This window comes from Artemia sp. Qi Xiang Cuo, chromosome 16 (assembly GCF_049724085.1).
Source record: "Artemia sp. Qi Xiang Cuo chromosome 16, ASM4972408v1, whole genome shotgun sequence".
In the NCBI taxonomy this organism is placed as follows: Eukaryota; Metazoa; Arthropoda; class Branchiopoda; order Anostraca; family Artemiidae; genus Artemia; species Artemia sp. Qi Xiang Cuo.
Genome location: NC_142809.1, coordinates 58,196,513 through 58,212,207, shown reverse-complemented (window position 1 = coordinate 58,212,207; position 15,695 = coordinate 58,196,513). Strand labels below are relative to the sequence as shown.

At 33.9% G+C, this 15,695-nt stretch overlaps 1 protein-coding gene across 3 annotated transcripts in view; it reads right to left on the bottom strand.

Annotated features, from left to right (window-relative positions):
• Nucleotides 1–11,720, bottom strand: part of LOC148943128 (KICSTOR complex protein SZT2-like) — a 495,507-nt gene extending 483,787 nt beyond the window's left edge. For 2 of the 3 annotated variants that reach the window (XM_089102275.1, XM_089102276.1), the window contains exons 1-4: nucleotides 11,666–11,720; nucleotides 7,406–7,580; nucleotides 4,474–4,668; nucleotides 1,722–1,799 (exon numbers count right to left, since the gene is read on the bottom strand). In XM_089102275.1, coding sequence (XP_088958401.1) covers nucleotides 1,722–1,799; nucleotides 4,474–4,668; nucleotides 7,406–7,537 — 405 coding nt within the window. In that variant the 5' untranslated portion in view covers nucleotides 7,538–7,580; nucleotides 11,666–11,720. The remainder of the gene's footprint in view (nucleotides 1–1,721; nucleotides 1,800–4,473; nucleotides 4,669–7,405; nucleotides 7,581–11,665) is intronic. The other variant, XM_089102278.1, reaches the window with a different exon arrangement.
• Nucleotides 11,721–15,695: the final 3,975 nt, after the last annotated feature.

Below are 15,695 nucleotides of genomic sequence, written 5' to 3'. Positions count from 1 at the left end.
AGTCGTAAAATATGGCTCTGAAACGTGAGAAGTTCGAATAAGTTGCAAAGTAATAGGTCGTGAAATATGGCTCTAAAACGTGAGCAGTTCGAATAAGTCGTAAGGTAATAAGTCGTAAAATATAGCTCTGAAACGAAAGCAGTATAAATAAGTCGCAAGGTAATACGTGAGCAAGCTAATAAGTCAAACAACAGAAGTACGAAGAACAATAGAGAAATCTTTTTGCAAGACAGTGGAGATAATTTGAATGAATATTTCGGCCCTATTTCCAAGGGCCGCCCTCAGCAAGACAAAAATATATAAAAGAAAAAAGACTGAAAACACCATGCGACCAATAAAACCAAAAATTAAAATTTTTTCAAAGCAGTCCTAGCATCCTTACTTTAGCGAAGTTCAACCAGAACTAATAAATTGGTCGCATATTGGTGTGAGTCTTTTTTCTTTTATATATTTTTGTCTTGCTGAGGACGGCTCTTGAACATAGGGCCGAAACATTCATTCTAATTACCTCCACTGTCTTGCAAAAAGATTTCCCTATTGTTCTTCGTACTTTTATTGTTTGTTATGGAAAGGCAGTATGGTCTTCGTCGCTATTTTAGCTAATAAGTCGTAAAATATGGCTCTGAAAGGGGAGAAGTTCGAAGAAATTGCAATGTAATAAGTCGTAAAATATGGCTCTGAAACGTGAGAAGTTCGAATAAGTCGCAAGGTAATACATGAGCAAAGTAGTAAGTCGTAAAATATGGCTCTGAAACGTGAGCAGTTCGAAAATGTTGGAGGTGATATGCTACATTTTCGAGGAATTATTTAGTGATAGTTTGATAGGGGGGGGGGGGGGGGTAGTAGGGGCAGTTGCCCCATGCACAGAAATTTTAAAGACGCAAAATTTCAAATAAATAATTTGATATTTCGAATCATTTTGTAATTTTTTAAATTCTATTTTCATTAAAATAAAGTAGAAGGCGCACGTGGGAGTAAGCATAAGCAAATTGGATCCGAAATTTTCATTTTTCCTACATAAAATAAGAAATTTCGGATTTAAATAAACGAACAATTTTGTTAATAAATGAAAATGTTGTTAATAAATGAAAATTTTTTAATAAATGAAAAAATTCTGTTAAAATTTGGCCTGCAAATTTTGGGAGATACGGGGAGGGGGGCTAGTCAAGATTTTGCCCTGGGCGCGAGAGATGCCAGAACCGCCAATGCGACCACAGGGCAAACAATAAGCTGCATGAAAAAAATAGTACAATCAAATACAAAGACTATAACGACCGAAACGTCAATTCGATTTGATCTAGCTCTATGGGACCTAATGATCTGAGGTCAGACATCTAATCAATTAAGTATCAATATTTTCAAACGTCAAAACAAGGATTTGTTCCAAGTCTGCATAGAGTTCATCAAATACCCCGGAATGTGGGCTACCCTACAAGACAGAAAGCAGATATTTCAAAGAAGTTCGGTAACAGGTGCAAGCCAATAGCTAAACCACGAATTAAAACTAGACTCACTGAAGAATAACGTACTTGAACTATTGACTATACACAGAAAGACATAGGGTTTCAGACAAGTTGGAGGAAAAGACTGGTTCCACTTCAATACGAACTCATTAAATATTGGTTACAGCAAAAAACGCATCTGGCTATCCCATCCTTTCTCGACTTTGGCAGCAATCTATTGAAAGTCGCGTGCGACCTAATGAAAAGATGAACACTTACATGTCGTGTCAATCCCTGGAGACAGGTCTTCAAGGAGGAGTATATTCGATCCAGTGGTACTTCATCCGAATCACTTGTCTACAAAAGAAGGGAAAGTTATACCAACGTTGCCAGACAGGACACATTAGAGCACTAGCTCACTCTTTTTTCAAATCAGCGCATTTTTAGTGCAAGTTTTTGCTTTTATGGCTACATTATGATTTACAAGGCAGCTAGTAACTGAACTTTCCAATTTTAGTAAATCACAGTAATTAGTCCTAAAATTTCATAAGGTTGAAATTACGCTTTTATGGAGGTTACTGTTTTGAGGTCATAAATTATTTTTCTTTTCTAATAATTTCTTTTCTAATAATTAATAATTTATTTTTCTTTCTAACAAGCACTGTATACTTCGGAAGGGAAATTAAAATTTTCTCTTTCGGCAAGTGAACTAGTGAAAGTTAAGTGTAAGTTATGATCTTAATGCACTAATAATGAATAATAAATTTCAAATGTTTACAGTAAAAGTTCTACTTACTGAAGTAGTGGTGGGACTTAACAAAACAGCAATCAGCTGATAAGAATCAGAAGCAGTAGCATTTTCCATAAGTAACCGAAAAAATGACAGCGCCCGAAACTATCTCAAATAAAAAACTTTACAAATTCGTCAGGGATCAAAGTATACTCCCGGCAATAGTATCCAGATTAGATACACCCTATATAGTAACCAAATTTCCTACATCGACAAATTACATATGCAAAGTAGCTAATTTCGTTCATTTTTACTTTTTCTCCAGGCCTCTTCTCACTTCCATGAAATTTTGGCAGGAGTCACGGTTGCCAGAGTCAAGTGAAAACTGTTTTATCTCTCAAATTGGAACTGATAAAAATCAAATTTGATAAGAACCATGCTTAAGTCTTTCCTAGATATTTTATTAGCACATTTTTCCCAGGATTCTTTTCTCTTCGGCAATATTTTGATAGGAATCAGGATTGCCAGAGTCAAGTGAAAACTGTTTTGTCTCTCAAATTGGAACTGATGAAAATCAAATTTGATAAGAACCATGCTTAAGTCTTTCCTAAATATTTTATTAGTACATTTTCTCCAGGATTCTTCTCTCTTCGGTAATATTTTGATAGGAATCAGGATTGCCAAAGACAAATGAAAAGTGTTTTACATCTCAGATTCGAACAGAAAAAAAAAATCAAATTTGATAAGGTCCAGGCTTAAGTCCTTCCTGGATATTTTATGAGTAAAGAAGTATGATTTGAGTATGATTATGAAAAGTATTTTATGAGTAAAGAAGCATTAGAGTTCAGGCTGGCCATGGGCGATGTCCTTGAAGCACAATAAATACGTGATTAAGAAGTTTTGGTGCAATCAAAAATTTAATCTTGTAGAAGGGGCAGAAATTGTTTAACCCCGACCCTAAACATATTTAAATTCTTAAAATTTTCAAAACTTGTTCACAATCTATTTCAAGTAATTTAACCAAGTAATTAGGATGACAGTAAAAACAAAATTAAAGACGAAAGAAAAGCAGAGACCTTTGGCTTAGCTAATATGGAACGACAACATAATATTTCATGTAAATAGGCTACGTAGAACAAATTGAACAAACAATTACGGTAATTCAACTTCACGAAGTTGAATGACATGTCCAGAATCTAATCTGACCCATTCTAAATGCGGCTTAGCAGCATTAAGCCGCATGAGATACAGCACGGCCCACTATTCTTCCATCCCATTCTATTCAAAACTTCACTCTTCACCCCCCCCCCTCCCCGTCCTCTTCATGAAAATCAAATTTCCTTTAAATGATTATTTATGACTTGTTCCAACCCCGTTCAGAGGAGGAACTATGGTAATTCAATTTCATGAAAGTTAAATGACAGGTCCAAAACCCAATCTGATCCATTCTATACTACTACCACAAACAACTCATAGCAGCACCAAGCCACCTGAGGCTATCACAGCACCACTTGACTCTTTACACCCAACCCCCCTCATGATTATCAAATTTCATTTAGATGGTTACTTATGTCCTGTTCCCACCCCGTTCTGGGGCGATCTTTTTTCGTTTGGCCGCAGATAGTACGTCAAAAAGCACACTCTTTGACAATATATCAAGCTTCATCCTCAAACCATGGTAAAGCTATCTTAACCTTTCCGTAAATAGGCCTAGAAAGTAAAATTAAACCATATTTTTGGAGAGGTAGTTGTTTAATATGTGGTCAACAAACGTGCACCCAAAACCATCCTTAAACAATTCCTCTATAAAACTACAAAACATCTTCCTCAACCTTTCAAGTACCTACATTTTAGAGCCACACTTGATCACTGTCATTACCATGGCCTTCAATATCCCAATCATAGTTTGAAGACTTTTCTTCCTATGCTTCCGAACTAATCTTTTCAACTTGTTACTTCCCATTTTCCAATCGTACTGATCGTACTAATATAATAATAATTATCTTATATCTAACTTTGTAATCACCATATTTCAAAAATTTATTTACGTATCAGCACCTGATGGCTTATTATTTTTCAACGCTTTTAGTATCATATCTAACTTATCCTCGGAAAATAAATTGTCCTTTACTTCCAAATTATTGAAAATACTCTCATTATTTTCTACATAAATACCTACAGCTTTATTATATCCTATACTTAACCCATCCTATATCTTTGGACAAATTCATAAGCTCTGGTAAAAAAAAAAAAGTACAAAAGCCAAGAAAAATGCATCAGCACCAAAGAAAAGTAACCTACCAGTGGTTTGACAACAGCGGACATTGATGGCGAAATATCCAAACAGAAAGCGACTGAATATGCTTGAGCAAAAATTTGAATAAATGTGTTCTCATTTATCAGATATTCATATTCATGCGCAGTGTCATAGTCCCACTCTTCTGGGGGAGAAACTGGGATAGCAGAAACAAGCTGTATTTCTTCTTTTATGTCTTCCTGAAAGACCAACAATGTTAATAGCCAAGAACTATATAGGCTATATAACTAGTTTTTCAATTTGATTCTGGCACTGAGCAAGTGGTGAATAACTACTAGGGTTTCTGTCGTAATTAAGAAGGACAAAACAGAACACAACACTAAAGAGTCATAGAGATATAAGAAAGACGGATATTTTCCAGTAAGATGGTATGTATCTATTATCAAAACCCGTTGTTTTATAAAAGCAATTTATCATCAAACAGTTCGTGGTAACAAACTGTAAGTAAGGAGCGATGCGTCTCAATAGTAACCGAAACTCTATAAAACGGAATTTTGATATCAATAGATATATAAAAAGAATTGGCGTATTATGTTCATTGACTCTTATGTTGATTAGTGTAACTTTAGCGTAAAGAGCAAGGCGTTGAGGAGGGGACAGCCCCTTTCATATACCGAACAATGTCTGTTCGTTTTAAGTTTTAATGTTGCATCTTACTTTCAGTTAAAATAAACTTGTTTTTTTTTTTATTTATTTTTGAACGTTTTTGAATTAATACAGGTTTTGATTTTGGCTCACCGTACATGAATAGTTAAAACAAAATTTGCATATTAATTTTACTTTTATTTGGTTAAATGGCTTTCTCGAAAGTTCTTTAATTTCATTTACGAACGTTTTTATTAGTAATAAAATACGTAACTTGCGAATTAACTTACGTAACGAACTTCTATATTCATATATTTTTCATACCTATATTAGGGGGTTCAGCCCTAGTCAATACCTTGCTCTTTACGCTGAAGTTCAAATTTTGTTCCAATTCTTTACAAATTACCCCTTAATCACAAAGGCTGTTAATTAGAATCAATAGCTCTTATGAAAGTACTAAAAAATCTTTGGCTTAAAGAGCGAGGTATTGACTAGGGGGCAAACCCAATGATATACATAATAATTTCTGTTCGTTTTAAGTTTTTGATGTTGCTCCTTACTTTCAGTCGAAAAACTTGTTTTTTTATATTTAATTTCTGATCGTTTTTTAAATAATGCTGGGAAATCCGGCGTCCCCTTCATATCAATGTCCTTTCCCTTATGAAAACTTGCTCCATGGAAAGATCCTCCCCCCCCCCCCACTACCAGAAAAAATCCTCCCTGAAAACGTCTGTATACTTTCCAATAACCAATACTATATGTAAACACTGGGTAAAGTTCATAACTTTCAGCCCTCCCCCTGGGGACTTTTGGGGGATTAAGTCATCCTAAAAGACATATTTATTACATTTTCGACTATGCTGAATAAAATGGCCTCCATGTTTTTTGGTCACTTGAAAAGGGCACTAGAACTTTTAATTTCCATTCGAATGATCCCTTCCACGATATTCTAGGACCACTGGGTCGATACGACCACCAGTGGAAAAAAAAACAAATAGACACGCATCTGTGATCTTTCTTCTGGCAAAAAATACAAAATTCCACATTTTTGCAGATATGATCTTGAAACCTCTACTGTAGGGTTCTCTGATATGCTGAATCTGATGGTGTGATGTTCATTAAGGTTTTATGACTCAAAGGGGGTGTTTCCCCCTTTTTTCGAAAATCAGGCAAATTTTCTCAGGCGCGTAACTTTTGATTGGTAAAATTAAACGTGATGAAACTGATATATTTGAAATAAGCATTAAAATTTGATTCTTTTGATGTATCTATTGGTAACAAAGTTTCGTTTGTTAGAGTTTCGGTTACTATTGAGCTGGGTTGCTCCTTACTTACAGTTTGTTACCACGAGCTGTTTGATATTTACTGACTCTATGGTAACAGGATGTATGAGGCAGTAATTTAAAATCTGGAAATTTTTGGAGTTATTTCTGGTGCTGGTATTTGGTGCATCATATGGCAGCAATGGCAAATACAACGACTGGTAAAGAAGAAAAGGTAGGGTTATTTGGTTTTCCTTAAGGTATGGTGTGACTGTAACCTTATTTTTTGATTAGATTTTGGCACTAAGCAAGGGGTATCCTTTTTATTTATTGAAAGTGCCAGAATCTCCAATAACAATTGTAACAACTGGATGAGCTCACAAAATTAAAAAATTTAAGAACAAGCAGCAGACATCCAACTTCAGGCATCTTCAAAGCAGCTATCATAGTGGTTTAGTTATTCAATTGACCATGTTCAAAGCAGGCATCTTCAAGGCAGCTATTCATAGAGGTTACCATGATGAGTAAAGCCCTATGGATTGATTCACAAGAACTGGATGAATTTAGGAGGTTTATATGAACATTCTCTTTCCAAGCCTTATGTATGATCACCTTTTTTTAAGTGACCTAAAGAAACTATTTGGTAAAACTCTTCCAACCAGTATCAAAACTATTGCCACGAAATGTTCGACGTAAATATCTGTAAGAGCACAATATTTAGCCAAAGTTTGCACCCATAACTACCTGAGCTCCAGTAAACAAAACATCTGAGCTTTTTGAACGATTAAAGTCAGAAGTTGCCAACAAAACCTGGTTTTATATAAGTATCAGGCTGTAGAATTATGGGAAGGAAATTATTAATATAGTTTTTTTTTTTTTTTTACTCAGAATTTTTGTGCAGTTTTAATTAAAATAATCAGTAGCAGTAGTAGTAGTTAAAATCCTTGATTTAAGTCATTTATAGACAAGTATATACAATTTTTAATAAAATTTCCATATTACACTACATAGGCTACATGAAAAACCGTTAGCAGCATAAAAATTGGCCAACTCAAGTAAATTCACATACCATTCTTTCAAATCTTTTGTATCTCAATGGTGTGTTTATATGAGCCATGAGCCAATCAGCGTTCCGTAAATGAGAGGGGTTTACATGACGTCCAATGACAAGAAAAATTTGTTCAGCTTCTAAAGTCTCCATGGCGACTTTATATGCTTACTCCCCAATTAAAAATTCTAATGAACTGAAAAACAAAACAAACAATTCAAAAAACTGACTGAACTTGGAAACACAATTTTGGAAGAATTAAAATAGATTCTGAATAATGCACAACATCTTACACTTAACGGAAAAAAAAATTATGATTTAAATATCCTGACTATCCTGAAAAATGAAAGCACCTACTCTTGAAAAATACACCTTCTATGCTTTAAATCCATCTTAGTATTAAAACTTTAAACAAAGGTTTTTGTAATTTTATAGATCTTTTGCTTGGAGTAGGTAGAGTGTGAAAAGACATTTCTTTGTAATTAATCTCAGTCTTAATTATTTTAGTCTAGCCCTTTTTAACTGAATGTGTTTTCGGAACTGATTCTTTTCATGAACTGAGGTCAAGATGAAAATGCATTCTTTATGCACTTCTTTTTACAATAAGAATATTGACAAGGTTGAATACATACAACATAGAATGACAAAATTCTACCCAACTTCATCCCACCTTCCTTATAAAGAATGACTCCAGGAGCTCCAAATACAAATATTGGCTCACCATTTTTGTTGTGGTGATATGATCAAAAATTACAAGATCTGCAAATGAGCCTTTTATGATATCATTGCAGACACCAATATTCTACAGTCCAGTACATCAAGTCTGCATGGTTATGAGTTTAAACTGCATGATAGATGTCCAAGGACAGCAGAAGATGGGTTTAATTGAAGCAAGTTATCAACAAGTGGAATAGTCTGCACTCATCAATAGCAAATACCCCAGATGTGGATTGACTCAAGAAAGAACTTCTTGAGTCATTTTTATGGACTTGATATGTTTTCTAATTTTTCATTTCATAATGAAATTTTCATGGACTTAATATATTTTTTAGTTTTTACAGTTTTGTTTAATGCTTCTGAAGAGGAGTTGCAGATTTCCAAAACTGATAGAATCTTCATGATTAGTCTTTAATCATTTAGAAGTTTTATCAGTTGTTGGCACATCAATTCTTATTTTCTAAGAAGTTCTACAATGCAGTCTTATACTCTTCCCATGCTATTAGATGAGAGTTCAGGTTTAATGTCGGATGTCAGACAAGTCTTACGAGTTCTATGGCAACATCATTGGCACAATTCCAACTTGTCTCCAACATTCTTATCCAAATCTTGTTAATATTTCAAATCACATTTGAAACATTTTCTCTTAGTTCCATCTCATCAACAAACTCAGTAGCATGTTACAATTGCAAAACTTTTAGACAGATCTACAGCCCAAACAGGGCTCAAATAGTGTTTAAAGCCTTATACCTTTCCTAAATTTTGATCTATTAGGCTTTAAAGATTTTATTAAAATGTGTGTTATGTTTGAAAGAAAATCCAATAAGGCTTGACATCCTATTCAAATAATTAGAATTTTGTTTTAAAATTCAGACTTAAATATGAGCAGACTCCAACCAAAATTAAGGAACAAAGCTTTTCCCCAAAGTTAATACAGGCAGGCCTGTCTTCTATACCATGTTCTAAGCCTTACAATGGGAAAGAAGCATAGATTAAACCTTAAAACATAATCTTGGGCCTTAGCTTAGGCTATGGATCCATTGTTGAAAGTTTTATTTGTCTAACTCAATTATTTTCCAAGATAGTGAAACGTCCATTGCATTTTGAATATTATCCAATAACCTTCCTAGCCCTTAATTCAGGTTGTATACTTATTTTTCAAAATTCAAATTCTCAAATGGCTCATAGACCAATAAGGATCTAAAGCAGCAAAGAAGCAATTAACTAGAGTTTTATGGTAATTAATTTTAGGTAAAAATTCAAGATAAGAGACTTTTGGCTATCTTGGTAAGAAGTAGAGTTAGGTGAATTCAACTCTCAGGAATGGATCTATGTACCTTTACTCCTTGCCCTCTAAAGGGCATTGACATTTATTAAAATTTGACAAACTGTGTGTTATGAAAGTGAAAATTTAAAAAATAGATCTAAAGCATAAACAAGGCCTAAGCAAAGTGTTTTGAGGCTCATATCTGTTCTAGATTCTGGTTTATGACATATGTAAAGTTTTAAATTTTGTACAGCACATCTGTTGCTGACTAATTTCTCCCTATTCCAATAAACAATCCAAATAAGAAAATTCCCTTTTTTATTTTTATACAGACAAAGTGTAAATAACAAAATGAATCACACCAAAGTTCATTATAGTTCAAATTCAGTCATCTCAACATTTGATGATGCAATAAAACATAGACAAAAGACTTCAGTTGAAAGGGATTAGACTATATGCATAATTAATAGTCAATCCATGACAAAATCTTAAATTTAAAAACAAAACCAATATGGCTAAAAGTCCTACTCCAATAATTGAAATTGTGTTTTCAAAACTACAGAAGTGAAGGAAGAGCTGGCTCAAACCAAAAGTAAGGAATTAAAGGTTAATGCAATTATCTAAGTTATCTCTACAAATATATCTTCTATACACTTATTTAAGTCTTTGAAATTGAGAAGGAGAAGAGGTGGAAGGTTGAAAACATCCCTTCCTGGCATAGTTTCAATTATGACTTCATTCTTGTTCTGTAGTGGTAAGCCACAACTGCCATCAGATATTGGTGCAAAAATGGTGCTACACCACTCACTGGAGGGGAAGCCTTGCTGGCACCAAATATTGTAATGGAATGCTTGTCCTTATCACTACTCTTTTGTATATATAGAGTATGTTAATACCAAATTTATGCTATACCCTGCTCTAGGGTATGATAATGTGATTGAAAAGGTCAAAGGGCCAAACTCTAGGCCAAGGGTGCCCAATATCAAAATCCTGTTGGAGGGATGGTAAAGTTGGAGCCAATTCTCCAAAATCAAGTGAAAATGACAGTAAAAACTAAAAAAAAGCCATTAGGTACACTAAAAGTATTATTTAGTACTATAAAAGTACTTTATAGTTCTATAAAGGTAAATTTGTATTAAAAACAACTGATCTGTTTCTGTTGATGCTTGAATTATGCAGGTTTATCTTAGTTTTGACATGATTTTGGAAGACATTAAATTTCATCTGAGGGGCACACTGGGGTGTGTGTGTTGCTAAACCACATCTGGGAGGGGCAGTTCCCCCCCCCCCTGCCCATATCAAATTATGCCCCTGGTTAAAATGACAGTAAAAACTAAAAAATAGGTTGTTTGGTACCATAAAGGTACTATTTAGTACTTCAAAAGTACTATAAAGGTAAATAAGCCTATGTACTAGGCTTGATGCTTGAATTATGCAGGTTTATCCTACTTAGGACAATATTTTGGAAGAGATAAATTGTAGCTAGGGAGGCAGGGGGCAGGGGCATCATCCATGACTATTTAGTGGGAAGGGGGGCAAAATGGGTTGACCCAATAAACTTACATTAGGAGCAATTTTAATTAATACAAACTTGCATTAATCAAGTAAACTACACTACTTTAGTCTCCATTTGGGGGTTGCGTGCCCCCTCCCCCCTGGATCCACCCCGGGGGGGGGGGGGGGAACTGAGTTGTGGGAGGGGCAGTTGCCCCTGCCCCATAGTAAATTAGACCCCTTGCTCATGCTAGAATTTGCCTAAGAAAGGATTATTGAACTATCAAAGAGCATAAGAAAAGGCATGAAGTGATGTAGCCTATCACTTTCATCCTAGCTCTAAACTATATTTTAAACTGTAAATTTACCATCCAAGATTAGGAGCCTTTTGTCTATGTATAGAAAATATACTTTTTAATCAGGATATCTATCCAATAATAGGCACTCTGCAAGAACTGGGGGTCTCACCCTACTCCTACTAGGCTACTTTATTTTTACTCAGATGCTGCCTTTTGAGGAGTCCTTGGTCTAGCCTAGAGCAGCACCAAGGGCATCAAAGAATGATATCAAAGTTAAGAAAAGCACTGATAAACAATCTTTAGAACCTGGAAAATTGGGAAGAAATAGGGAAAGAAGCTTCAAAAAACCTTCCTTGGTATTAATTTAGGACAAGTTTCTTGGTACATTCCTAAAATAATCAAAATGAATTTTCTGAGAATGCAAAATCCATCACCTAGAAATTTTCCTAATTTCCTTAAGAATAATTGAATTTTTTTCAAACGTGAAAGCTGAAAGATACTAACCTAGTGAGTACTTAGCGGACTCTTGTATCACAATAAAAACTTTTAACCATTTTTACTATTTGAAATTTAGCAAATGAAGAAGCAAGGTAGATAGCATTACCGTTCAGAAGTTTTGAAATAAACGGTACCAGTTTGCCGACTAAAATTGTAGCCAATTTGTACCATCCGAACAGAAGATTAAGGCTGTGTCCGAAAGTTGTTTTATCTTGGATAAATCGCTTGATTTTTGTTGGATTTTTCATTCGGACTAGGATAATTGGCTGGATAATCTAGCGACTTCAGCTAACCAAAAATCCAGTGAAAATGTAGGATTTTTGAGCTGGATTTTCAGAAGAAAAGAAATTATTATATGAAATTGCAACTTAAAGGTATCTACAAACTACCAAATTAAAATGGACAGAAAGAACCATGCTTGTAAGTGTAGAAAATCAAAGTGAATATAGGAAATTTGAGAAATGAACTAAAAGTCTTCACTTCCTCTTATGTCGTTTAATTACAATCTTGTAAAATAGCCCACCCTCTTCTGAAATAGGTTACAGACATTTGTGTATTTGTAATTTACAACATAGTTTAGCTAGGATGAAAGTGAATGAATCAATTAAATGCCTTTTCTTATGCTCTTATACAGTTCAATAATTGTTTCTGGGACAAATTCCATTTTGAGCCCTCAATGAGACATCAAGAGGCAACAGTTCATAGTTGCCAAAAGGATAAGATCCTAGTTTAGCCACTTTTTCCTGTCTTGGACAGTGGTTAGGTTAGGAAAAGTTTTCAGTAATGAATTTGTCTTCTTAATGAATTATGACCTGGAAAGTTTCCTACTTGACCTATTGAAATTTTGATCAAAGATCAGGTTACATAATGTTCAGTTTTCACTTTATTTTTCTCTGGTCCCAGTTCTAAAAATGAAAGTCCTGTAATTTGAGTAAAATTTTGAGCATTATGGTTTTTTTTTCTAAATAAAGCTGTTTTTTTTCAAAAACCCCTTTGTTGTACTTACAAAAATATTTTTTAAAGGTCATAAAAGGTCACTGCACTCTAGAATGATAAAAAATAGAGTTTGTTCTTCAAAATACATTCCCAGGACATAATTTATTCTGTAGACCTATCCCTGAAAGTTTCATTTTTGTATCCAATATATCAAAGTAGCCTAGGTAAACAAGGATTTTACCAACAAAAGTTTAAAAACATATTTATAAAAAAAAACAGTGAGAACAATTGGTATTTGCAGCTTATTCAGGGATGTTATTTTTTTTTTTTTTAAGTCTTAATAGTAAAATATAGAATTTTTGAAAGAGCCAGAAAAACTACAAAATGACCACAGCAAAACTTATGTCATTTTTGAGGGGTTTTACCTCTATACAAAAGTCTTCCTTCCAATTTTTTTTTTCAAAATAAAGTTTTATGGTAAAATCCTAGTTTAGCTACTTTTTGCTATATTGGAAAGGGTTTAGGATTATTGACCTTTCATAACTGTATAGTTAATTAAGAAAGGGTACAAAGTGAGCTTCATTTCTGTTCTTTCAGTAGTCAAACTAGGGGTTTTTAACAGTCTTATAGATTAACTATTGATAAGCAATACAAAACAATTTGACTTTTAAGAATGTTCTAAGCTGATATCAGAAGGTTTAATTTTGTAAAATACAACAAAAAATATTTATAAGCAAATTGTGTGTTGTACAACCAAAAAATGAATTTAAGCAGTTATTTTTTATCTTTTTTAGGGTCAGAGGAGGAGACTAAAGAATTTATTTCATTGAGGATAAAGTACAATGCTCATTTTAACAAAGAAAGAAATTCTGCCCAAACATGGTACACTGCAATTATACATGAGCTAGGTCTAGACACTGTCAAGATGCCATGGACAGTAGCTAAAATAAAACAGAAGAATTTGCTAGCAAGGTATAAGTCAATTATAGATTGGCTCAAAAGGCTAGTAAAAGGTAGTGGAATTGGAACAGAAGATGATATTGACGAATTGACTGATGAAGAAGCAATATTTTTGGATATTGATTGGCCATATTTTGATGCAATCCATAAGTTTATGGACAAAAATCCCATAATTTTACCAGTATCAGCATTATCAAGTTCAGGGTTAACAGTCCAAGGAGGTTTATCAACAAGTAGGGGAATTAGCAAAGGATCCCAGAAAAGGAAAGTTGAAGAGGAAAGCCCCTATAGGATCCAAGTAAAAAATAAATGGTTAATTATCTGCACAGAGACTGAGAATGGGACCCTCTCCCTTGTTCCCTTCAATGATGGTGATTTACATAATGAAAAGGAAAAAGAAGCCCCCCCCCCCCACAGTCACCTGCTAAATTCTTCCCCTCTTCAGGCAGTTCCCATGACTCATCTACACCAAAATCACACATTAGGAGACAAATTTTTAGAGATGAGAGCCAACAAACATTCAGCTTCTGGCCAGGTAACTGTCCAATTTTTTTCAACTTAAAGGGTTTTCACACTCCTGTGTAAAATAAAGGTTAAACGCACTATTTTCATACCCCCCCCCCCCATTATACTTTTTCCTTTTTTTCTAAATTATATGAAATTTTTTTAGCTGGATGGTTGAAAGTAAAGATGATGGCAATTGTAAATTTATGCTCAACATTCACCAACCACTATCTTGTTCACCTTATGAACAAAAAATGTCTTACGACTGAAAAACCCAATACCTGGCTAAATATTATAGTTTTGAACTTGCAAAAACTTTTGATGTAATAAGCCAAAATGCATTGGTAGAAAAGATACAAAAGGAATTTTAATTTCACCCCTTTTTAATTAGAATCATTGTTTCTCATCTCTAAGAGAAAACAAGTTGATCAAATACTTTTATGTATATCCTGATCACCTCCCAATTTAAAATGGTGTGCTACAAGGAACCCTATTAAGTCTACTTTTATTTCTTACAATGATAACTAACATTGGTGTTCTGTCTGATCTAGCACTCATAGAAGCTTGTTTCAGAAGTCCAAAAAGTAGCCCAATTGATATCTTGGAACAAATACCAGATTACGCTGCTACTAACAATATGACAACTATGCCTAAGATATACCTAATCCTGGAATATGCCAGTTCTGTTTGGCATCCTGGTATCTCCAATGAATTGTTATAAAGAATATATTCAATGTAAAAAAAAAGCATAAGAATTATTTTAAATGATGGTTGAAGTATCTTCTATATTGAGCCAATCTGGGCAGCATAGTCATCATGTTAAATATATTATGTGTATACTACCACCTTTTTACCTAAAAAATGTTAAGTTTACAAATTTAGTTATTTTTCTAATTAAATTGTGTTTTGTGGATTAGTTCTCCAGGTTTTTCACTGTTATGACATTTTTATTCTAATATTTCCTTTATTTTTTTTTGTTTACACTATAGTACGACTTGCGCCCATTTGGGTTTCTGATAGATATTTTAAAACATTATAAGACTATCTTATTTTACCAGGCTGATTCCTCTCATAGTCCTTGTGGCTCCCATGCTTCATCAGACAGACCAAGAAATCCAACACTAGGAGAAAAAAAAAAAAAATCATTTCAACAGGAATTTTTGGAACAACTCAAAGATTCAAACCATCATCTCAAAGAGGCCGGTATTGCTTTTGTAGAAACTTCCAGATCCACAACTCAGCTCCTTGAACGGCTGGTTGGAGTTATGGAAAAAAAATGTGATTTTTTAAGCTTGTTTTTTTTTTAATTAATTACCTTTTTTGTTAAAATATAATTGAACTTGTTTCATAATTATTTTTCAATGATTTTTTTTATAAATAGTTAATAATACTTATTTTGATTACTCTACAGTAAAAAAAGTGATGCTTCAAACACCACATCAAAATACACTTGTTGTTGCAATAGTAATTTAATCCCATCTGTCCCCTCCGCTTAATGGGACCAGCACTCTATACAAAACGTTACTATATTTTTGTTTTCCATTACTTCTGTACTCGTTTCTCATCAACAGTTGGTTCAGAATGTGAAATGATGACAATTTAATAAAGACAAAGTCAACAATGTACTTTGTGTAAG